A 26,658-nucleotide genomic window follows, 5' to 3' on the forward strand; every position below is an offset into this window, starting at 1 on the left:
TTTTTATTCACACAAAAAATTGAAGATTTACTCTTATGCAGACTATTGCATTATTGTAAAAATGGTATAAATAATATCAGCGCACTAGTGAAAGAATATTAGACTCCCCAGTTGATGTGTATTGGACGTGTGGTGTGATTTGCTTACTCTTGAACGTTGGTAAAAATCAAACATTTCTGCTAATTGGAGCTCAATTTCAAGGCAGTTTTCATTGTGAAACTAATCAAAATCATCTCTATTTCTGTAATATGTTTACAAATGAGACATATGTTTATCAAATGAGACCAATAAAACTAGAATACAACCATAAATACTATATGAAAATACACCTCAAAATCAGCGTCTTAATCCAAAAACAGGGTTGAAGTTTTTTTTCTCATTATGCACTGCATGATGCAGTTTTTTTTTTTATACAGTGCACACTGACCACACAGACCCATTCTCTCACATGTGGGCCTACCAGCTTTCTCCTGCTTGATTTGAAGCCGCTAGAATTGAGTATATATATATGTCCGAAACAATGGCTCGTAAGACGTATATATACGACCAAAGCAGTCAAAGGGTTAACCCTTAGACCACATCGGTAAACGAATTTGTCACTAAGCAAGGAGCAAACTATAATTGTAGTGGGTTTGTCAGACATCTTTGATATTGTTTTAATGTCACCTTTGCACCATTTGTAATATTTTTAGAATATTTTTAAACGCTTATAGTACTCTGGACCCTCGGTCATCAACTGTAATCTGTTCCAGAAGCTCAGCCTAAAACCTAAATGGCCAAAAACCAAAATAATATTTCCCATGAGAATTAATGTAAATACAATTAATCTGTTACAGACAAAAATATTCACAAACATGCTGGGAGCAAGGGACTAGTAACCCCTTCTTCTGTCCACTACAATACTAAAGTTAAAAAGAAAAACTTTTCTTTTTCTTTTTGCATCACCCTGCTTCAGTGGGATGCAGCCAGTGGTTTGAAAGAAAGTACATATATATAGTACTGTAGTTTACCAAGTATACCAGTTAATGTGTATGGCAAAGTTATTATTGAAAGAATTAGAGGTAAGACAGAGAGCAGGATTGAAGATGAACAAGGCAGCTTTAGAGTGGGTAGGGGATGTGCAGACCAAATGTTTACAGTGAAGCATGTAAGTGAACAATAGTTAGATAAAGGTGAGGAAATTTTCATTGCATTTATGGATTTAGAAAAGGCATATGACAGGGTGGACAGGAAAGCAATGTGGCAGATGTTACAAGTGTAAGGCTTAGGTATTAAGTTATTAAATGCTGAAAAAAGGTTTTTATGAGGATAATGAGGCTCAGGTTAGGGTGTGTAGAAGAGAAGGATATTACTTTCCAGTAAAACTAGGTCTTAGACAGGGACGTGTAATGTCACCATGGTTGTTTAACATAGTTATAGACAGGGTTGTAAAAGAAGTAAATGCTACAGTGTTGGGAAGACGGGTGGGATTAAATTATGGGTAATCAAATACAAAATGGGAGTTGACACAGTTACTTTCTGCTAATGATACTGTGCCAGTCAGCCACCCAGCCAGCCAAACACGTGTTATACATTGCACAATCGTTTCTCTTTCCTTATGGCACAGGTGATAAGACATTCTGGCAGGATGACACTACTAGTAGTATCAAAACTGAAAGGATGTTGCACAAATGTTTTACATGGATTATTATTTAGGTTGCTGATATTTCCTCGACCACTGGTGGCCACATCCATCTCAAAGCCACTAAACTCGGGGTAACATCACTTTCCTCCTAAATGGAGTGTGTTAATATGACATAGCACTAGTGAATCCCTGGTGTTTGCCACGTTGTTTGCTCTAGCTGGTGCACAATTGAGCTGGTGCTCCCAAAATGTACTGAGTGGTCCCATATTTTTTTTTAATACTGTGCACACAGTGTTAAGACCCTTTCTATACAGCCTAGACCTATCAGCCCTGTAGTGACAAATCTGAAGGCAGGAAAAATAAAACACTGATCTATGTTTGCAGCATTAGCAGTAAGAACATAGGTCTACGTATGGACAATTAACCCCTTCAGGGTCAGTGTCGTACTAGTATAGCTTGCACACCAGGGTTGGTGCCGTACTAGTACGCGTAAATTCTAGCGCCTTCAAATCTAGCGAGAGAAAGCTGGTAGGCCTACATATGAAAGAATGGGTCTATGTGGTCAGTGTGCACAGTATAAAAAAAATCCTGCAGCACACTGCATGAGAAAAAAAAACTTAAACCGTGTTTTTGGTTTAAAACATCGACTCTGCTGTGTATTTTCGTATGGTATTTATGGTTGTATTCTCGTTTTCCTGGTCTCATTTTATAGAATGGAAGACATATTACAGAAATTGAGATGATTTTGATTGGTTTCACAATGAAAAGTACCTTGAAATTGAGCTCAAGATAGCAGCAATGTTTGATTTTTGCAAATGTTCAAAAGCAAACTAATCATGCCACGTGTCCAATACACATCAACTGGCGAGTCTAATATTATTTCACAAGTGCGCTGATATTATTTATACCATTTTTACAATAATGCAGTATTCAGCATTAAAGTAAATCTTCTATTTTTGTAAGAATAAAAATTAAAAGTGGAAAGCAAAAGAAATGTGAGAGAGGCCTGAGGACATGACTAATGAACAGAGAAAATGTTATTTAAGTGCCAGGAATGTCTGTTTTGTTTATTCTGAACCCTATTTGGAAATTGGCATCTTTTGAAATTTGTGTGAAATTGGCAAAATTGGCAATTTCTGACCACTTTATTGGATAGTTGAAATAAGTAAATGGGTGGTTTCTTGTACTCATTTGATAAAATAAATGGAGTTCTAGCAAAATAGTTATGATTTTTGTAAATTAGTACACTGGAATCGGCCAAAAATAGCGCTCAAAGTGGGCGAAATCGCCAATGCGTAAACATTGTCGAGACCGCTAACTTAGCGAGAGCATAATTCCATAAGTTTTCCATCAAATTTCAAACTTTTGGTGTCTTTATCATCAGGAAAAAACTCTATCATTTCTTAAGAATTTTTTTTTTTTTTTTAATTTTCAACCCTGAGAAGAAGTTTAGGAGAGGGCCTCTCAACCCTTTAAGAGGCCATAGATTTTTGAAGAGCATGAAATAGCTAATGATCTAAAACACCCAAACAATTAATTGATAAATCTTTTAAAAATGTTAGAAATATTTTCTTTTACAATTTAAAAAAGGACAAACAACCTTATTCAACTAAAAATATGTGGGTTCTCCAATACTATCAAAACTTCTTTATACTTTCCCTGTAAAAAAAATTATAAAGTTTATTACAATCAAGCTGGGAAAAATCTTGAACTAAGATAACAACAGGAATATAGCATAAGTGGACAAGACTAATGCTCTGTGTATTCATGTGAGAGATTTTAACCATCCAATGGATTTTCAAGTTCATGAATGAGAGAATTTTTTTTTTTTTTTTTTAACACATTGGCCATTTCCCACCAAGGCAGGATGACCAAAGAAAGAAGAAACACTTTCATCATCACTCGCTCGATCACTGTATTGCCAGAATCATGCAGATACTATATATAAAAAACTGCAGCATATCTCCACCCCTCCTTCAGAGTGCAGGCACAGTACTTTCCATCTCCAGGACTCAAGTCCAGTCTGCCAGTTTCCCTGAAACTCTTCATAAATGTTATCTTGCTCACACTCCAACAGTATGTCAAGTCATAAAAGCCATTTGTCTCCACTCACTCCTATCTAACACACTCGCACGTTCTTGCTGGAAGTCGAAGCCTCTCGCACACAAAACCTTCTGTACCCCCCTCCCTCCAACCTTGCCAAGGCCAACCCCTACCCTACTTTCCCTCCACTACAGATATATACACTCTCGAAGTCATTCTATTTTCTTCCATCCTCTCCAAATGTCCAAACCACCTCAACAACCCTTCCTAAACCCTCTGGATAATAAATACTTTTAGTAACCCCGCAGCTCCTCCTAACTTCCTAACTATGGATTCTCTGCATTATATTCACACCACACATTGGCCTCAGACATGACATCTTCAATGTCTACAGCCTTCTCCTAGTTGCAACATTTACCACCCAGGCTTCACACCCACATAAGAGCATTAGTATAACTATACTGTCATACATTCCCTTCTCTGCCTCCATGGATAATGTTTTTTGTCTCCACAGACACCTCAATGCGCCGCTCACCTTTGAACTTTTCCCTTCATCAATTCTATGATTCATCTCATCGTTCACAGACCCACCTGCTGACAAGTTCACTCCCAAATATCCAAATACATTCACCTCCTCCATACTATCTCCCTCAAATCTGATATCCAATCTTTCATTACCTAAATTTTTTTATCCTCATCATCAAACTCTTTCCAATGTTCACTTTTAATTTCCTTCTTTTACATACCCTACCAAACTCATCCACCAACCTCTGCAACTTCTCTTCATAATCTACCAAAAGCACAGTGTCATCAGTAAAAAGCAACTACGACAACTTCCACTTTGTGTTAGATTCTTTAGCTTTTAATTCCACGCCTCTTGCTAACACCTGAGCATTCACTCCTCTTACAACGACATCTATAAATATACCGAACAATCGTGATATCATATATCCCTGTCTAAGGCCTACTTTTACTTGGAAATAATCTCCCTTTCTCCTGCATACTCTAACCAGAGCCTCACTATTGTTATAAACACTCTCCACTGCTTTCAGTAACCATCCTCCTATTCCATACATCTGCAACATTTGCCGCCACACTGCCCCTTATCCATCCTATCATACGCCTTTTCCAAATCCATAAATGCCAAAAACCTCTTTACTCATATCTAAATACTACTCACTTATATGTTTCACTGTAAACACTTGGTCTACACACCCCCTACCCTTCCTAAAGCTTCTTTGTTCATCTGCAATCCTGCTCTCCATCTTACTCTTAATTCTTACAGTAATAACTATACCATACACTTTACCAGGTATACTCAACAGGCTTATTCCCCTATAATATAATTGTTTCATAAAAATAAATTTTGAAATTAATGTGAATGTTGGTTTTAGGATTATACAAATTAAACTCATTTATAATCAATAAATTTAGGAAGAACTGAAGATATATTCGTTAAGCTAAAATCTTAAAAGTTTGGGTAGAACATAAGCTCTGTCTGATGGGTCCTTGACCACCTATCCATATCATCATAACGGGTCAGGTGCTCAATTTTGACCACAAGGTGTAATCTCACCCTTATATGCCTTCTGTTGATCTTTTGTTCTTACAGTTCCTTGACAATATAAGAAATCATGTAAGTGCTTGGAAGTTCACTATTTTTCACACTGTTTGTTCTGTGTATTGTGATATCACCTGTTAACTGTGATCTTAATGCATTAAAAACCATTGCAAGACTATACACACTTCTTTGGAACGGTAGCAGTATGGATCATCTTCAATGTTCTGAGAGCAGCATCATCCAGTTTTTCTCCAAGCCAGTCATCAGGCAGTTTCATAATGGGTTCACACACTCGCACAGTAGTACGGGCCACGGTGTGTGCTGCAAATAACAAACGTCTTTATTAAAAACTTTAGCCTCAAAATTAAATCTATATTTAATTATAGAGCATTCATTATAATACGCACACAGTGGTACCTCAAGTTTCGAACAGCTCCCAACTCGAACAATTATTTAAGTGCATTTTGTAAGTGCTTTTGCAGGTGCTTACATTATTCCTTAAAGGAATAAATTCCTTTAATATCAGCACTCGAACAGCCTTCTGGAACGAATTAAGTTCGTAACTCAAGGCATCACTGTATTTGTGTTTTAGTAAAAGAGTTTTGTTAATATTATTTACCTTTCCTGGTTTATCAGCCTATTTAAAAATAGCATAACAACAGACTGCTATCACTAGTACACTTCATTAATTTCCAAGTCTAGTACTGGAAGCTGTATACTTGTTAGTGATGTACTGTCAAAACACTGCTGCACCTCAACACTGCTTTGATATACCTTACCTTTGAAGAGTTTCGAGAGTTTATCTACTCTCTGAGCCCAACCATTTGCCAGGCTAGCCTGGTGCTTGCCTGGTCAACCAGGCTGTTGCTGCTGGAGGCCTGCTGCCCCACATATCCATCACAGCCTGGTTGATCTGGCACCTGGCAAAGATGCTTGTCCAGTTTCTTCTTGAAGGCTTCTACACTTGTTCCAGCAGTTTTTCAGATATCTGATTTCTGATATTTTACACTTTCTCCCATATCTCTCACTCCAGTATGTTGTTATGGCAGTGTGCAGATTTGGGACCAAGCCCTTGAGTACCTTCCTGGTATATATTATCATGTACCTCTCTCTCCTCTGCTCCAATGAGTACGTGTTCAAGACTTGCAGGCATTCCCAGTAGTTTAGGTGCTCTACTGGCTCAACGTGAGCCGTAAACGATCTCTGTATTTGTTCCAGCTCCGATACTTCTCCTGCCTTGAACGGGGCCGTCAGCACTGAGCAATATTCTAAGTGAGGGAGCACGAGCGATTTGAAGAGTGTCACCATTGGCATTACTTACCTTGTTTTGAAAGTTCTCAATACCCACCCCATCATTTTCCTGGCTGTCGTGATCTTTGTCTTGTTATGGTCTTTAAAAGAAAGGTCCGCTGACATAATTATTCCTAGGTCATTTACGTGCTCCTTAGGTTCTATTTGGTGACCCTCTTGAGTTTTGCATACTATAGTGCTCTTTTTGAGTTCTTCATTCTTTCAATACCTAAGCAGCTGGAACTTATCACCATTGAACGTCATGTTGTTCTCCACTGCCTACTGGAAAACCCTGTTAATGTCTTCCTGTACTTTTTCAGCGTCCTCTACCGTACTGACTTTCATGCTTATTTTAGTGTCATCTGCAAAAGTGTGCCGGGTGTTTTTGTCTATATCTGTTATGAGGATGAGGAACAGCAGAGGTGCCAGGACAGTGCCTTGGGGCACTGAGCTTTTGACCTCACTAATGCTGGATCTTGCTCTGTTCACTACTACTTTTTGTGTTCTGTGTGTTAGGAAACTGAAAATCTATCTGCCTACCTTCCCCATAATGCCCATGGCCTTCATTTTGTGCGCTATCACTCCATGATCGCATTTGTCAAATGCCTTTGCAAAATCTGTGTAAATCACATAGTCTTCCAGTGCCTCTGTAATTCTGTCACAATGGTTCAGCAGCTGTGACAGACATGATCTTCCTGCTCTAAAACCATGCTGGTTTGGGTTATGTTGGTTGTGATGGTCCATGAAATTTGTAACCTGCCATCTCATCACTCTTTCAAAGATTTTTATGATGTGAGAGGCTAGGGCTACTGGTCTGTAATTTATAGCTAGTGCCCTACTACCTCCCTTATGCAAAGGAGCTATGTCTGCACTCTTTAAGGCCTCCGGTATTTCACCTAGATCTAAGCTCTCTCTCCAAAGAATACTGAGGGCTCATGCTAGTGGTACTTTGCACTTCTTTATAAATAGAGCATTCCATGAATCTGGTCCAGGTGCTGAGTGAGTGGGCACGTTTTCCATTCCTTTTCGAAATCTATGGGATTTGTACTATGTCAGTTAGTTGGTCTGTGCAGCCTTCTTCTGGAGTGAAAAAAAATTTCTGCTTTTTCTACCTTGCTCTCATTTAGTGGGTTGCTGAACGCCAACTCCTACTGTTCTTTTCGGATTTCATTAATTTCCTGTTCATCGTCAGTATATGAGTCTCCTCTCAGTAGTGGTCCAATTCTACAGGTAGTTCGTAGCTTGGATTTCACATAGGAATAGAAATATTTTGGGTTTCTTGCAATATCCTGTATGGCCTTTTGTTCCCTTTGTACTTCTTCTGTGAGGTATGACATCCTAAGTTTTTGCTCTAATTCAGTGATCTTTCTGCTAAGTCTATCTTTCCTCTGCTGTAGCATATCTGTGTTTTTAAGCAGTTCAGTAACCTGTTTTCTTCTTCTGTACCATCTCCTACGCTCTCTCTCTATATTTGATCTTCTTCTGGGTTTCCTCAATGGTACATATTTCATACATACTTTGTATGCTTCTGTATTCAACTTCTCAAGGCCAATTTTACACAAATTTCAAGAGGTGCCAATTTCCAAATAGGGTCTAGAATAAACAAAGCAGACTTTCCTGGCACTAAAATAACATTCATTTTCTCTGTTCATTAGTCACATTCCCAGGCCCCTCTTACATGTCTTTTGTTTTCCACTTTGAATTTTTATTCCCACAAAAAAAAAAAATAGAAGATTTACTGTTATGCAGACTACCACATTAGTGTAGAAATGGTATAAATAATATCAGCGCACTTGTGAAAGAATATTAGACTCACCAGTTGACGTGTATTGGATGCATGGCATGATTTGTTTACTTTTGAACTTTGGCAAAAATCGAACATTTCTGCTACTTTGAGCTCAATTTCAAGGTGCTTTTCATCATGAAACCAATCAAAATCATCTCAGTTTCTGTAAAATCTCTTCCATTCTATAAAATGAGACCAGGAAAAGTAGAATACAATCATAAATACCATACAATAATACAGTGCAAAGTCGCCGTTTTAATTAAACCTAAAACACGGTCAAAGTTTTTTGTTCTCATTACGCACTGTGTGCTGCAGGATTTCTTTATACTGTGCACACTGACCACATAGACCCATTCTTTCATATGTAGGCCTACCAGCTCTCTCTCCCTAGATCTGAAGGCACTAGAATTTACACGTGCTAGTACGTCAATAACCCTGGTGCGTAAGCCGTACTAGTACGCCAGAAACCCTGAAAGGGTTAATCAAAGGTGGCCAGCCCTATGGTCACTTTTTTTTTTTTTTTAACATTATGTGCTTCATTGTCCACTCTGTAAAGAATATAGAGACAGACAGTATTATAACTTATGTGATATGTCAAAATATCTTATTAATGAAAATAAAATACCAGACATTAACCCTTTGAGGGGTGGTGCTGTAGTTCTATGGCTGTGAAGCCAGGGTCCAAGCTGTAGTACTACATCAAGAGCTCAGCTAACTCAGATAAGCTGTGAGCCTTAAATTTGGGCCTAGATATGAGAGAATGGGTCTATGTAGTAAGTGTGCACCATGTAAAAGAAATCCTGCAGCACACAGTGCATGAGAAAAAAAATTGCGATCGTGTTTTTGGATTAAAACAGTGACTTTGTGGTGTATTTATATATGGTTTTTATGGTTGTATTGGCAGTTTCTTGTCTCATTTGATAGAATTTAAGACATATTACAGAAATAGGGATAATTTTGAGTGAAACTGAGCTCAAAGTAGTGGAATGTTACATTTTTGCCTATGTTCAAGAGTAAACAAATCACATCACGCATCCAATACAACTGTTGGGTCTAATGTGTGTTCAAGATTGCACTGATATTATTTATACAATTACTGCAACATTACATAACTGTAAATCTTCTATTTTTTGATTATTATTTTATTATTTTTTATTATCACACTGGCCGATTCCCACCAAGGCAGGGTGGCCCGAAAAAGAAAAACTTTCACCATCATTCACTCCATCACTGTCTTGCCAGAAGGGTGCTTTACACTACAGTTTTTAAACTGCAACATTAACACCCCTCCTTCAGAGTGCAGGCACTGTACTTCCCATCTCCAGGACTCAAGTCCGGCCTGCCGGTTTCCCTGAACCCCTTCATAAATGTTACTTTGCTCACACTCCAAAAGCACGTCAAGTATTAAAAACCATTTGTCTCCATTCACTCCTATCAAACACGCTCACGCATACCTGACTTAAGAAATCGTAATGACACGATTGCAAATAAACCATACCCCCGGCCGGGATTGAACCCGCGGTCATAGAGTCTCAAAACTCCAGCCCGTCGTGTTAGCCACTAGACCAGCTAGCCACCTTCCTATGGTGTAGAAATATACCTAGTTGGATGAATCTTATTGTGGCTAGCTGGTCTAGTGGCTAACGCGACGGGCTGGAGTTTTGAGACTATGACCGCGGGTTCAATCCCGGCCGAGGGTATGGTTTATTTGCAATCGTGTCATTATGATTTCTTAAGTCATGTTGACGGCAGTGAAGGGACTTGAGCTAGAGTTCGTCACGGCCACGCTAGCTGGAGATTCGTCTGTAAAAACTTGCATTTGTGGTCACAGAGGTGCCTGTGCTAACCTTCCTATGGTGTAGAAATATACCTAGTTGGATGAATCTCATTGTGGCTAGCTGGTCTAGTGGCTAACGCGACGGGCTGGAGTTTTGAGACTATGACCGCGGGTTCAATCCCGGCCGGGGGTATGGTTCACGCATACCTGCTGGAAGTCCAAGCCCCTCGCACACAAAACCTCCTTTACCCCCTCTCTCCAACCTTTCCTAGGCCGACCCCTACCCCGCCTTCCTTCCACTACAGACTGATACACTCTTGTAGTCATTCTGTTTCGCTCCATTCTCTCTACATGTCCGAACCACCTCAACAACCCTTCCTCAGCCCTCTGGACAACAGTTTTGGTAATCCCGCACCTCCTCCTAACTTCCAAACTACGAATTCTCTGCATAATATTCACACCACACATTGCCCTCAGACATAACATCTCCACTGCCTCCAGCCTTCTCCTCGCTGCAACATTCATCACCCATGCTTCACACCCATATAAGAGCGTTGGTAAAACTATACTCTCATACATTTCCCTCTTTGCCTCCAAGGACAAAGTTCTTTGTCTCCACAGACTCCTAAGTGCACCACTCACTCTTTTTCCCTCATCAATTCTATGATTCACCTCATCTTTCATAGACCCATCCGCTGACACGTCCACTCCCAAATATCTGAATACATTCACCTCCTCCATACACTCTCCCTCCAATCTGATATTCAATCTTTCATCACCTAATCTTTTTGTTATCCTCATAACCTTACTCTTTCCTGTATTCACCTTTAATTTTCTTCTTTTGCACACCCTACCAAATTCATGTACCAATCTCTGCAGCTTCTCTTCAGAATCTCCCAAGAGCAGTGTCATCAGCAAAGAGCAGCTGTGACAACTCCCACTTTGTGTGTGATTCTTTATCTTTTAACTCCACGCCTCTTGTCAAGACCCTCGCATTTACTTCTCTTACAACCCCATCTATAAATATATTAAACAACCACGGTGACATCACACATCCTTGTCTAAGGCCTACTTTTACTGGGAAATAATTTCCCTCTTTCCTACATACTCTAACTTGAGCCTCACTATCCTCGTAAAAACTCTTCACTGCTTTCAGTAACCTACCTCCTACACCATACACTTGCAACATCTGCCACATTGCCCCCCTATCCACCCTGTCATACGCCTTTTCCAAATCCATAAATGCCACAATGACCTCTTTAGCCTTATCTAAATACTGTTCACTTATATGTTTCACTGTAAACACCTGGTCCACACACCCCCTACCTTTCCTAAAGCCTCCTTGTTCATCTGCTATCCTATTCTCCGTCTTACTCTTAATTCTTTCAATAATAACTCTACCATACTCTTTACCAGGTATACTCAGCAGACTTATCCCCGTATAATTTTTGCACTCTCTTTTATCCCCTTTGCCTTTATACAAAGGAACTATGCATGCTCTCTGCCAATCCCTAGGTACCTTACCCTCTTCCATACATTTATTAAATAATTGCACCAACCACTCCAAAACTATATCCCCACCTGCTTTTAACATTTCTACCTTTATCCCATCAATCCCGGCTGCCTTACCCCCTTTCATTTTACCTACTGCCTCACGAACTTCCCCCACACTCACAACTGGCTCTTCCTCACTCCTACAAGATGTTATTCCTCGTTGTCCTATACACGAAATCACAGCTTCCCTATCTTCATCAACATTTAACAATTCCTCAAAATATTCCCTCCATCTTCCCAATACCTCTAACTCTCCATTTAATAACTCTCCTCTCCTATTTTTAACTGACAAATCCATTTGTTCTCTAGGCTTTCTTAACTTGTTAATCTCACTCCAAAACTTTTTCTTATTTTCAACAAAATTTGTTGATAACATCTCACCCACTCTCTCATTTGCTCTCTTTTTACATTGCTTCACCACTCTCTTAACCTCTCTCTTTTTCTCCATATACTCTTCCCTCCTTGCATCACTTCTACTTTGTAAAAACTTCTTATATGCTAACTTTTTCTCCCTTACTACTCTCTTTACATCATCATTCCACCAATCGCTCCTCTTCCCTCCCGCACCCACTTTCCTGTAACCACAAACTTCTGCTGAACACTCTAACACTACATTTTTAAACCTACCCCATACCTCTTCGACCCCATTGCCTATGCTCTCATTAGCCCATCTATCCTCCAATAGCTGTTTATATCTTTCCCTAACTGCCTCCTCTTTTAGTTTATAAACCTTCACCTCTCTCTTCCCTGATGCTTCTATTCTCCTTGTATCCCATCTACCTTTTACTCTCAGTGTAGCTACAACTAGAAAGTGATCTGATATATCTGTGGCCCCTCTATAAACATGTACATCCTGAAGTCTACTCAACAGTCTTTTATCTACCAATACATAATCCAACAAACTACTGTCATTTCGCCCTACATCATATCTTGTATACTTATTTATCCTCTTTTTCATAAAATATGTATTACCTATAACTAAACCCCTTTCTATACAAAGTTCAATCAAAGGGCTCCCATTATCATTTACACCTGGCACCCCAAACTTACCTACCACACCCTCTCTAAAAGTTTCTCCTACTTTAGCATTCAGGTCCCCTACCACAATTACTCTCTCACTTGGTTCAAAGGCTCCTATACATTCACTTAACATCTCCCAAAATCTCTCTCTCTCCTCTGCATTCCTCTCTTCTCCAGGTGCATACACGCTTATTATGACCCACTTCTCGCATCCAACCTTTACTTTAATCCACATAATTCTTGAATTTACACATTCATATTCTCTTTTCTCCTTCCATAACTGATCATTTAACATTACTGCTACCCCTTCCTTTGCTCTAACTCTCTCAGATACTCCAGATTTAATCCCATTTATTTCCCCCCACTGAAACTCTCCTACCCCCTTCAGCTTTGTTTCGCTTAGGGCCAGGACATCCAACTTCTTTTCATTCATAACATCAGCAATCATCTGTTTCTTGTCATCCGCACTACATCCACGCACATTCAAGCATCCCAGTTTTATAAAATTTTTCTTCTTCTCTTTTTTAGTAAGTGTCTACAGGAGAAGGGGTTACTAGCCCATTGCTCCCGGCATTTTAGTCGCCTCATACGACACGCATGGCTTACGGAGGAAAGATTCTTTTCCACTTCCCCATGGACAATAGAAGAAATAAAGAAGAACAAGAGCTATTTAGAAAAAGGAGAAAACCTAGATGTATGTATATATATATATGCATGTGCGTGTCTGTGAAGTGTGACCAAAGTGTAAGTAGGAGTAGCAAGATATCCCTGTTATCTAGCGTGTTTATGAGACAGAAAAAGAAACCAGCAATCCTACCATCATGCAAAACAGTTACAGGTTTCTGTTTCACAGTCATCTGGCAGGACAGTAGTACTTCCCTGGGTGGTTGCTGTCTACCAACCTACTACCTATTTTTTGATGTGAACAAAAAATCAAAATGGAATTCATGTGTGAAGCCTGGAAACGTAAGTAATGAAGTGAGGAAATGTTATTTTTTCAGTGCCACGAATGCCTGGAGTGTTTATTCTGGACCAAATTTTGAAAATGAAATATTTAGAAATTTGTGTGAAACTGAACAAATTATAAAATTCTGATTAATTTATTGGGTAGCTGAAGTAGTTGATTGGGCATAGTTTCTTATGCTTAATCAATAAAATAGAAGAAATACTAGCGAAATGAAATAGCTAAGAATTTGATTGACTGGGACAATGTAATTGGCCTAAAACAAGAGTAAAGTGGGCAAAATCACCAATGCATAAATATCACTGACACATCAAAATTCACAAGTGTAATTTCATAAATTTTCCATCAGCTCATATACTTTTTGTTTTATTACCTTCAGAAAAAGATTTTCTACCATAAGAAAAAACAATTTCTTTTAAATTCTTGGACCCTGTGGACACTTCAGATTGTGAGTCTGGACCCTCAAGGGGTTAAGCAAATTTCCTAAATTTGCTTGTAACAGATAAGTCAATTGCAGATCTAAATGCAGATGTAGCCTGCTAACCCTTTTGGTTCCTATTTCCTAGGCCTTTTGTCTATCTGCATACTCTTGCACTACTGTCCACTGGATGGATATGGGGTACACAGTAAACTAGCAGCTTCAATGACAAAATTTAATTTTCAGAAACACGAGTACAATTTATTTTTAAAATACACTATGGTAATTTACCGTAAACATCATCCTCTGTTTCGAAGACTGCAGAACGTAAGCTGACAAAGATATTGCACATCTTCGAGGCTATGAGGGTAGAGCGAAGCGCCCAGGTGAGCAGTGGAATGAGGGTTGTGAAGTGAGGTGACAGATCCTCCACATTACCAACTACAGCAGCCTCAAGCAGGGAAACTGAACTTGAAACACTTTCCAACAAATCTTTAACTCTGTAATAAGAAAAAAATGTAGTTATAATGGTCAAAACTGATCATTTACTATACAAAGCTTTCCATTATTTTAACTTACTGTGACTCTTCTCCAGCCTGTAAATAACTGGTAAATAAGACACCAATGTATTAACCTTTAAACTGTCCAAACGTATATCTACGTTTGCACGCGTAGCACTCCAAACGTAGATCAACATTTTATTTTTCATTCCTTCAAATTTGGCACAATAGGCTTTAGTCGCCTAGACATGAATGAATGGGTCTGTGCACTCAGTGTGCGCACTATTAAAAAATCTGGGAGCACTTAGTACCTTGTGGGAGCACCAGTTCAACTGAGCGCCAGCTAGAGCAAATAGCGTGGCAAACACCAGGGATTCACTGATGCCATGTCGCATTAACACTCCCATTTTAAGAGGAAAGTAAAAATGGGTTAGGTAAATACATGAACATCAGACTAGTAGCTTGTGCTACTAAGTCTGATGTCATGCTCCTTCCTTCAATGGATGACCTGACTAGGTAGGTCATTGGTCTAAGCCAGAGGGGGAGGGTGACATGTACTTGCCTTGCATGAGCCAGAAGGCCTGCTGCAGTGTTCCTTCTTCTTTATGTTCTTATTTATTCGGCAGGCTGGCCAGCTGGCTTGCTCTGGCTGTTTCTGGCTGTCTCTCTCTCTCTCTCTATCTGTCTATATCTGTGTCTATCTATATCTGTCTATATCTCTGTCTGTCTATATCTCTGTCTCACATGTACAAGTAAGTACAATTATACATAGCATAAATTACCTAGGATAATCAAAAAATTCCAGGCAAAGATAGACAGACAGACAGATAAACAGAAACATGTTTGTGTGCATCAGTGAAAACAAATAAAGTCAGGGTTCCCCAAGCACCCATTTATCAAACGTCATCGATCTGATAACAGATGTCCTAACACCATCTTCTCTTGTGGACATGGAGGTGGCAAGATCTCTGGGTCCTTCTTTCTATCTTTTGGGGCATTGTGTGTGCTCCAGGGGTGAGTTTTTATAATTTAAGTAGTGGCCACCATACCCAGGGTGACTAAAGTGTGTCAAAACACTGGTTAGCCCAGAGTTATGTCAAGAAGAGAGAAGGACAAAAGTTGTTGGGATACACCATGTGGAGAACAGCTATGGAGTGTGTAGATCTTTGTTTTGAAAATGTGACAGGCAGGCAGATAGAAAGACAGAGACAAGGCATGTTTGTGTGTAACCATGATAACAAATACACCGAAGGTTAGCTGGAGCAGTGGGTATTTATCAAATGTCACTGGGCTGTCAACAGTATAGGAATGCCTCTCATAACAACATGCTTCAAGGTATATGCCAGGGTATCTAAAACATTGCTGGGACCTAAAAATACTTTGCATATATTTCTAGACAATAGTAAATAACCCAAGCAGGTGTAAATGTTCACCTGTCAATGTGATTGTGTCTATTTGAGCACTATTTCAGTACCTAAACTTAGTGTCAGAACAAATACTGGCTATGAAATCACAAGAACTATTATAAACTGCAATTATCAGAACATAAAAAATATATAAATTAAAATAAAAATTAGAAAAAAATGTATATAGGCAACACTTCTGCAAGCAGCAGGAGTCAATGTTGCTGACAGGTGAGCATTAAGAGCCAACTTCACAGTCTTATATCTTGGCAAGTACTGAACCTAAATTTTTTTTTTTCATCCTATAACATGTAGAAAAATGTGCTCTTCATTTTAAAAGAAAAAATGATTTTATTTATTTTTTGAAATATTCGGAGCACCATGCGAGTGAACATAGATTTATGTTTGGACAGTTGAAGGGTTAAACACTTTGATAAAACTACCATGAGCAATCCAATATAGGTTATGAGAGATTTACATTATATAGCAGCAGATAAGGCAGGCGCAAGAAGCATCGGGTCAATGATGCATTAGTCAGGGCACCTTACAGTGGCATTCTGTCAGGGTAGCAACAAGATGGCCAGCACATTTGATAAGCTAAAACTACAAGATTGCTGAACAACAGTGTTGGAAACAGTCATCACTAATGATTCAAGACAGTCTCTCATCCACAGATCACTCTCCTTAAATTTAACTGATTTGCAGAAGACACTCATAATGAATGACATTATTTTAACCACAGAGTTCGACCTCTCCTGCATCTAAGCCCAATATTATGTAAAGCTAAAAATTGCCTTCTATAAGGCACAAGGTTACACTATAACACATAATTACATCATACCTGACTGTTCGTGGTAACCCATCCCTAGGTGACAAACACAGGCAGAGCTGTCTGGATGGTTTCCCAAAACAGTTTATTTACTTCCGTGAGCTTTTGTTGTAATTAAAAACTTAATATATGTAAGTATGAAAGGAAATGACAGCTGTCCTGATGTAGATAAAAAATGCAAAAGGAGCAAACATTTCTGTCAGACCAAAACACGTAGGTATTACTTGTGACATAAAAATTTGCCTGTTGAAGGCACCAGGTAAACCTTACTGATGAACACTGTCTTAAAAAAAAGTTTGAACAGAGTTAAGTCCAATCATTGGCAGAATCTTTCTGCAGTCAGATTTTTTTTTTTAACAAGTTAGCAGTCTCCCACCTAGGCAGGGTGACCCAAAAAGAAGGAAAATCCCCAAAAAGAAAATATTTTCATCATCATTCAACACTTTCACCTCACTAACGCATAATCACCGTTTTTGCAGAGGTGCTCAGAATAACAGTTTAGAAGCATATACGTATAAAGATACACAACATATCCCTCCAAACTGCCAATATCCCAAACCCTTCCTTTAAGGTGCAGGCATTGTACTTCCCATTTCCAGTACTCAAGTCTGGCTATATAAAAATAACCGGTTTCCCTGAATCCCTTCACTAAATATTACCCTGCTCACACTCCAACAGCTCATCAGGTCCCAAATACCATTCGTCTCCATTCACTCCTATTTAACACGCTCACCATGCTTGCTGGAAGTCCAAACCCCTTTGCCCACAAAACCTCCTTTACCCCCTCCCTCCAACCTTTTCGAGGACAACCCCTACCCTGCCTTCCTTCCCCTACAGATTTATACGCTCTCCATGTCATTCTACTTTGATCCATTCTCTCTAAATGACCAACCCACCTCTGACTAATACTTTTATTAACTCCACACCGTCTCCTAATTTCCACACTCTGAATTCTCTGCATAATATTTACACCACACGTGGTTGTTTAATATATTTATAGATGAGGTTGTAAGAGAAGTAAATGCGAGGGTCTTGGCAAGAGGCGTGGAGTTAAAAGATAAAGAATCACACAAAGTGGGATTTGTCACAGTTGCTCTTCGCTGATGACACTGTGCTCTTGGGAGATTCTGAAGAGAAGTTGCAGAGGTTGGTGGATGAATTTGGTAGGGTATGCAAAAGAAGAAAATTAAAAGTGAATACAGGAAAGAGTAAGGTTATGAGGATAACAAAAAGATTAGGTGATGAAAGATTGGATATCAGATTGGAGGGAGAGAGTATGGAGGAGGTGAATGTATTCAGATATTTGGGAGTGGACATGTCAGTGGATGGGTCTATGAAAGATGAGGTGAATCATAGAATTGATGAGGGGAAAAGGGTGAGCGGTGCACTTAGGAGTCTGTGGAGACAAAGAACTTTATCCTTGGAGGCAAAGAGGGGAATGTATGAGAGTATAGTTTTACCAACGCTCTTATATGGGTGCGAAGCATGGGTGATGAATGTTGCAGCGAGGAGAAGGCTGGAGGCAGTGGAGATGTCATGTCGGAGGGCAATGTGTGGTGTGAATATAATGCAGAGAATTCGTAATTTGGAAGTTAGGAGGAGGTGCAGGATTACCAAAACTGTTGTCCAGAGGGCTGAGGAAGGGTTGTTGAGGTGGTCCGGACATGTAGAGAGAATGGAGCGAAACAGAATGACTTCAAGAGTGTATCAGTCTGTAGTGGAAGGAAGGCGGGGTAGGGGTCGGCCTAGGAAAGGTTGGAGGGAGGGGGTAAAGGAGGTTTTGTGTGCGAGGGGCTTGGACTTCCAGCAGATGCGTGAGCGTGTTTGATAGGAGTGAATGGAGACAAATGGTTTTTAATACTTGATGTGCTGTTGGAGTGTGAGCAAAGTAACATTTATGAAGGGATTCAGGGAAACCGGCAGGCCGGACTCGAGTCCTGGAGATGGGAAGTACAGTGCCTGCACTCTGAAGGAGGGGTGTTAATGTTGCAGTTTAAAAACTGTAGTGTAAAGCACCCTTCTGGCAAGACAGTGATGGAGTGGATGATGGTGAAAGTTTTTCTTTTTCGGGCCACCCTGCCTTGGTGGGAATCGGCCAGTGTGTTAATAAATAATAAATAAATAATAATAAACATTGCCCTTAGACAGGACACATCCACCGCCTCCTCGCTGCAGCATTTACAACCCAAGCTTCACGCCCATATGAAGTGTTGGTACCACTATATTTTCATACATTCCTTTCTTTGCCTCCATAGACAATACTTTTTGTCTCCGCATATACCTCAATGCACCACTCACCTTTTTTCCTTCATCAATTATATGGTTAACCTCATCCTTCATCCATCCATCCACTGACAAGTCAACTCCGAAATATCTGAAAACATTCACTTCTTCCATACCCCTCCTCTCTAATTTGATATCCAATTTTTCTTTATCTAAATCATTTGATACCCTCATCACCTTACTCTTTTCTATGTTCACTTTCAACTTTCTACCTTTACACACTCTCCCAAACTCATCCACTAACCTTTGCAACTTTTCTTTAGAATCTCCCATAAGCACAGTATCATCAGCAAAAAGTATGTGTCAATTCCCATATTGTATTTGATCCCAGCCCTCTCTGCAATACCCTAGCATTTACTTCTTTTACAACCCCATCTATAAATATATTGAACAACCATGGTGACATTACACATGAGGCCTGGTCACAGACCGGGCCGTAGGGGGGTTGACCCATGAAACTCTCTCCAGGTAAACTCCAAGTAAACATCCCTGTCTAAGACCCACCTTTACATAACCTGAGCCTCACTATCCTCTTTTAAAACTCTTTACAGCATTTAGTAGCTTACTACCTATTCCATATACAGTGGAACCTCTACTTGCGAGTTTAATCCGTTCCATGACCTTGCTCGCAACTGGATTTGCTCGTTTGCAGAGTCAATTTTCCTCATTTAAATTAATTCAAATGCAATTAATCCATTCCAGTGGAATTCTGTACTTCAATAATTTCGCTAATACCAACTCTATGGCTCATTTATCTATCTCACTTCATCTAGTGTGAGATAATAAATAATATAAATAACATAGAAATCTGATACATACTCTAAAATGAATAAAATATATCATTCATGCAGTGGTATGGGTGGTGTTGGCGGTGGACGATCAGCTCCCAACTCAACCAATTATGCAAGTGTATTTTTGTAAGTGCTTTTGTACGTGTATTTTTTGGGGTCTGAAACAGACTAATCTACAAACTCTTTCCAACGTACGTGAATGAACTAAAAGTAGACACATATTAATACGCATTTATTTCACCTGACCAAGTGATCGCCCACTACCTGTTCAGTTTGTATTCTTACACTGTCTCAACTCTGTATTTCGTTCTCTCTTTCATTTACTCTTTCATTAACTAGTTGGTTCTCATTGACAATGGCGTCTAAGCTTAGCTGTGATAAAAAGAGGAGTCATAAGCCTGTGGCTTTAAGTGCCAAGTTAGATGATGATGGTGTGCCATTCTGATTTTATTCAATAAACACCCTGCCACTCACCTCTCACATATTAATATTAATATTTTAAAGTAAGTAATACTTAATGTAAGTTAGTGTAAACTTGTTGTCTGGCATTTATTGCATATTTTATATGTGCTCTGATGATAATACTTATGGAGCTGTGTGGTAGCAGGGCAGAGGGACAACATTATGTTTTCTCTGCTCAGCTATCAGAGAAAACGTGTATGAATCTGCGTTTGGCCCAGCCACTCCCTCACTCCGCTTTTGTTTACAATTTTCGGCATGAATTATTCATTACTTCTCCCTTCGTTTATGATGGCATCTAAAGGTAGTTAGAAATGACTAAATTCAGTAAGCAAGATATGTCGATGTTAATAATATGGCTCTGGGCCACAGTGTAGGTAGCCGGTAGGTGTAGCCCAGGCGGGCTACACCTACCGGCTACCTACACTGACTTCCTACAAATAAATACTACTCGCCTCTCTACCTATATTAAGACTACACATATTTTAAGGCAAATAATGAGTGTACTGTATGTGTATTTTACCTCTCTGGGATGTTTTAAATATCGTATATTAAGTACTAGACGGGGAGCCAGGGCTACCTACACCTGGGCTACCTGCACCTAACTTCCTACATATAAGTACTACTCACCTCTCTCCCTACATTAAGATTACAAATACTGTACTTTAAGATAAGTAATGAATGTACTGTGAATGTATTTTACTTTGTGTGTTTTTAATGCCTAGCTCTATTACTAACTTAATGTAATTTAGTGTGAACTTGTTCTCTGGCATTTATATGCATTTATAAATGGAAAAAATGGTGTTCTGCCTTCCGGTGAAGTCTGCTTTCCAGCGACAGCCTGGAACCTAACCTATTTTTTCTATCATTTTGGTCTTCTAAGGCTACGTATAATGAATACTAATAATACAATTATTTTAGAGTATAATATTCATCAAAACATGGAAATTATTCATACTGTTTGACTATTGGATTATCCAGGGCATTATACCTAGTTGTTCTGTGGCTGAATTCAAACATTAATATCATGAAATTTTAATAAATTTTGACTGAATAAGTCATCTTTGAGCCACCTGCACACTGTGTGCTGGTACAGGACCTGGTAGTGGAACAACAGCTCCTGGTTCCTTTGTTTACTTTTGCTAGTGAGGCATACTAGTACATTGGACATACAGTCATCACCTGTGTAGTTAACCATGATACACTGTGTGGTCTCTTCTGGCCTTAGATTTTTTCAAATGTATGAATAGATGAGACCCAAAGAGTAGTCTTGAGGTAAAAAAATATTGGCAGGTGGCAGATTTGTGGGTACAAAAAATGGTGCATACTAGTACATCAAACAGTACCAGCACTTGCATACATCGAACACAGTTAAAGGCTTAACATACACTAACAATAATGAAAAAATGGAAAACAAAGGTTCTTACCTTTTCCGAATAGCATTTTCTTTTTCTGTCTGAGCCTTGAGAACTTCCTTTTGCTTGGGTGTTAGTTCAAGTTTGCCTTCCTTCCTCTTCCTTTCTAGTTCTTTCTTACGTTCCTCAAGCATCATTATTTGCTCCTTGTGACTGTACACTTTGTTGGATTTCTTGACATTTTTAATATTCAAATGATCTTCAAAAGCCCTGGAAAAAAATACAAACTTTGTGATAAGCAATTATGAAATGATAAATAAAATTCTTAAAAACTATGGTATAAAACGTTATGCGTAATTATACAGAGTGCAAAGTCATTATAAAGTGACTGCTGGTAAACATTACACTTACATTGCATCTCGTTGATCAAAGTTAAAGGGTCAGCACACACTACCCTCCAATTTCATACATTCCATACATACTCTGTTGTCAATGGCCACAGAATGACTAAACAAAATTTCCCTTTTTTCATGCACAATTTTTGGCAAGTTCTGTTCAAAACTGGCAAGCTGTGCTTATACAGTACAACATCTCATCAACACATTTTCACAATATCAAATAAAAAAAACTGGCCAAACATTGTTAGTCTCAGACAAAATGCACAAAATTCTGAAACTCCAAAATCTGTCTATAGCAATAGCGTCTACTTGTTTTACGAAGTGTCAGACCATGCCCAGTGACTGACATTTGCGTAGTATGGACCACAGCAGCCACGTACAGGACTTGTCTGTCTTTATTGTTCCCCGAGCCATAGGTCTCCAGCACCAAACACTCGTCTTTCAGTCTATAATATTCCCTGGATTTAAAGCATTTTGTGTTGCTTTATTAACATATTAAATAAGGTGCAATTAACAGTGGCAGTGGTGGTGCCATGAGGAAACATGTGGTTGTCAGTGTGAAGAAACTTGAACTAATCAGCCCTTTGACTGTTTCAGCCAGATGACTGTGAAACAGAAACCTGTAACTGTTTTGCATGATGGTAGGATTGCTGGTTTCTTTTTCTGTCTCATAAACATGCTAGATAACAGGGATATCTTGCTACTCCTACTTACACTTTGGTCACACTTCACAGACACGCACATGCATATATATATACATACATCTAGGTTTTTCCCCTTTTTCTAAATAGCTCTTGTTCTTCTTTATTTCTTCTATTGTCCATGGGGAAGTGGAAAAGAATCTTTCCTCCGTAAGCCATGCGTGTCGTATGAGGCGACTAAAATGCCGGGAGCAATGGGCTAGTAACCCCTTCTCCTGTAGACATTTACTAAAAAACAGAAGAAGAAAAACTTTATAAAACTGGGATGCTTGAATGTGCGTGGATGTAGTGCGGATGACAAGAAACAGATGATTGCTGATGTTATGAATGAAAAAAAGTTGGATGTCCTGGCCCTAAGCGAAACAAAGCTGAAGGGGGTAGGGGAGTTTCGGTGGGGGGAAATAAATGGGATTAAATCTGGAGAATCTGAGAGAGTTAGAGCAAAGGAAGGGGTAGCAGTAATGTTGAAGGATCAGTTATGGAAAGAGAAAAGAGAATATGAATGTGTAAATTCAAGAATTAAGTGGATTAAAGTAAAGGTTGGATGCGAAAAGTGGGTCATAATAAGCGTGTATGCACCTGGAGAAGAGAGGAATGTAGAGAGAGAGAGAGATTTTGGGAGATGTTAAGTGAATGAATAGGAGCCTTTGAACCAAGTGAGAGAGTAATTGTGGTAGGGGACCTGAATGCTAAAGTAGGAGAAACTTTTAGAGAGGGTGTGGTAGGTAAGTTTGGGGTGCCAGGTGTAAATGATAATGGGAGCCCTTTGATTGAACTTTGTATAGAAAGGGGTTTAGTTATAGGTAATACATATTTTAAGAAAAAGAGGATAAATAAGTATACAAGATATGATGTAGGGCAAAATGACAGTAGTTTGTTGGATTATGTATTGGTAGATAAAAGACTGTTGAGTAGACTTCAGGATGTACATGTTTATAGAGGGGCCACAGATATATCAGATCACTTTTTAGTTGTAGCTACACTGAGAGTAAAAGGTAGATGGGATACAAGGAGAATAGAAGCATCAGGGAAGAGAAAGGTGAAGGTTTATAAACTAAAAGAGGAGGCAGTTAGGGTAAGATATAAACAGCTATTGGAGGATAGATGGGCTAATGAGAGCATAGGCAATGGGGTCGAAGAGGTATGGGGTAGGTTTAAAAATGTAGTGTTAGAGTGTTCAGCAGAAGTTTGTGGTTACAGGAAAGTGGGTGCGGGAGGGAAGAGGAGCGATTGGTGGAATGATGATGTAAAGAAAGCAGTAAAGGAGAAAAAGTTAGTATATGAGAAGTTTTTACAAAGTAGAAGTGATGCAAGGAGGGAAGAGTATATGGAGAAAAAGAGAGAGGTTAAGAGAGTGGTGAAGCAATGTAAAAAGAGAGCAAATGAGAGAGTGGGTGAGATGGTATCAACAAATTTTGTTGAAAATAAGAAAATGTTTTGGAGTGAGATTAACAAGTTAAGGAAGCCTAGAGAACAAATGGATTTGTCAGTTAAAAATAGAAGAGGAGAGTTATTAAATGGAGAATTAGAGGTATTGGGAAGGAGGGAATATTTTGAGGAATTGTTAAATGTTGATGAAGATAGGGAAGCTGTGATTTCGTGAATAGGCCAAGGAGGAATAACATCTTGTAGGAGTGAGGAAGAGCCAGTTGCGAGTGTGGGGGAAGTTCGTGAGGCAGTAGGTAAAATGAAAGGGGGTAAGGCAGCCGGGATTGATGGGATAAAGACAGAAATGTTAAAAGCAGGAGGGGATATAGTTTTGGAGTGGTTGGTGCAATTATTTAATAAATGTATGGAAGAGGGTAAGGTACCTAGGGATTGGCAGAGAGCATGCATAGTTCCTTTGTATAAAGGCAAAGGGGACAAAAGAGAGTGCAAAAATTATAGGGGGATAAGTCTGTTGAGTATACCTGGTAAAGTGTATGGTAGAGTTATTATTGAAAGAATTAAGAGTAAGACGGAGAACAGGATAGCAGATGAACAAGGAGGCTTTAGGAAAGGTAGGGGGTGTGTGGACCAGGTGTTTACAGTGAAACAAATAAGTGAACAGTATTTAGACAAGGCTAAAGAGGTCTTTGTGGCATTTATGGATTTGGAAAAGGCGTATGACAGGGTGGATAGGGTCGCAATGTGGCAGATGTTGCAGGTGTATGGTGTAGGAGGTCGGTTACTGAAAGCAGTGAAGAGTTTTTACGAGAATAGTGCGGCTCAAGTTAGAGTATGTAGGAAAGAGGGAAATTATTTCCCAGTAAAAGTAGGCCTTAGACAAGGATGTGTGATGTCACCATGGTTGTTTAATATATTTATAGATGGGGTTGTAAGAGAAGTAAATGCAAGGGTCTTGGCAAAAGGCGTGGAGTTAAAAGATAAAGAATCACACATAAAGTGGGAGTTGTCACAGTTGCTCTTTGCTGATGACACTGTGCTCTTGGGAGATTCTGAAGAGAAGTTGCAGAGATTGGTGGATGAATTTGGTAGGGTGTGCAAAAGAAGAAAATTAAAAGTGAATACAGGAAAGAGTAAGGTTATGAGGATAACAAAAAGATTAGGTGATGAAAGATTGGATATCAGATTGGAGGGAGAGAGTATGGAGGAGGTGAATGTATTCAGATATTTGGGAGTGGACGTGTCAGCGGATGGGTCTATGAAAGATGAGGTGAATCATAGAATTGATGAGGGGAAAAGGGTGAGTGGTGCACTTAGGAGTCTGTGGAGACAAAGAACTTTGTCCTTGGAGGCAAAGAGGGGAATGTATGAGAGTATAGTTTTACCAACGCTCTTATATGGGTGTGAAGCATGGGTGATGAATGTTGCAGCGAGGAAAAGGCTGGAGGCAGTGGAGATGTCATGTCTGAGGGCAATGTGTGGTGTGAATATAATGCAGAGAATTCGTAGTTTGGAAGTTAGGAGGAGGTGCGGGATTACCAAAACTGTTGTCCAGAGGGCTGAGGAAGGGTTGTTGAGGTGGTTTGGACATGTAGAGAGAATGGAGCGAAACAGAGTGACTTCAAGAGTGTATCAGTCTGTAGTGGAAGGAAGGCGGGGTAGGGGTCGGCCTAGGAAAGGTTGGAGGGAGGGGGTAAAGGAGGTTTTGTGTGCGAGGGGCTTGGACTTCCAGCAGGCATGCGTGAGCGTGTTTGATAGGAGTGAATGGAGACAAATGGTTTTTAATACTTGACGTGCTGTTGGAGTGTGAGCAAAGTAACATTTATGAAGGGGTTCAGGGAAACCGGCAGGCCGGACTTGAGTCCTGGAGATGGGAAGTACAGTGCCTGCACTCCGAAGGAGGGGTGTTAATGTTGCAGTTTAAAAACTGTAGTGTAAAGCACCCTTCTGGCAAGACAGTGATGGAGTGAATAATGGTGAAAGTTTTTCTTTTTCGGGCCACCCTGCCTTGGTGGGAATCGGCCAGTGTGATAATAAAAAAAAAAAATATACGTCTTATGAGCCAGTGTTTCGGACGTATGTATACTCAATAATTCCAGCGGCTTCAAATCAAGCAGGAGAAAGCTGACAGGCCCACATGTGAGATAAGGGGTCTGTGTGGTCAGTGTGCACTGTATAAAAAACATCCTGCAGCACACAGTGCATAACGAGAGGAAAAACTCCGACCGTGTTTTTGGATTAAAACGAGTTTGAGGTGTATTTTCCTATAGTATTATCGTTGTATTCTCGTTTTAATGGTCTCATTTGATAGAATGGAAAACATATTACAGAAATAGGAATGATTTTGATTAGTTTCACAATGAAAACGACCTTGAAATTGAGCTCAAAGTAGCAGAAATGTTCGATTTTTACCAATGTTCAAGAGTAAGCAAATCACACCACACATCCAATACATGTCAACTGGGGAGTCTAATAGTCTTTCACTAATCCACTGATATTATTTATACTATTTTTAC

At 39.5% G+C, this 26,658-nt stretch overlaps 1 protein-coding gene across 1 annotated transcript in view; it reads right to left on the bottom strand.

Annotated features, from left to right (window-relative positions):
• The window catches only part of l(3)80Fj (lethal (3) 80Fj), a gene marked incomplete at its 3' end in the record, with an annotated part of 271,490 nt that extends 249,531 nt beyond the window's left edge, over positions 1-21,959 (bottom strand). The window contains 3 exon segments of the mRNA XM_070080109.1: positions 5,414-5,549; positions 14,329-14,537; positions 21,730-21,959. Coding sequence (XP_069936210.1) covers positions 5,414-5,549; positions 14,329-14,537; positions 21,730-21,854 — 470 coding nt within the window.
• Positions 21,960-26,658: the final 4,699 nt, after the last annotated feature.

This window comes from Cherax quadricarinatus, unplaced genomic scaffold (assembly GCF_038502225.1).
Source record: "Cherax quadricarinatus isolate ZL_2023a unplaced genomic scaffold, ASM3850222v1 Contig148, whole genome shotgun sequence".
Taxonomy (NCBI): Eukaryota; Metazoa; Arthropoda; class Malacostraca; order Decapoda; family Parastacidae; genus Cherax; species Cherax quadricarinatus.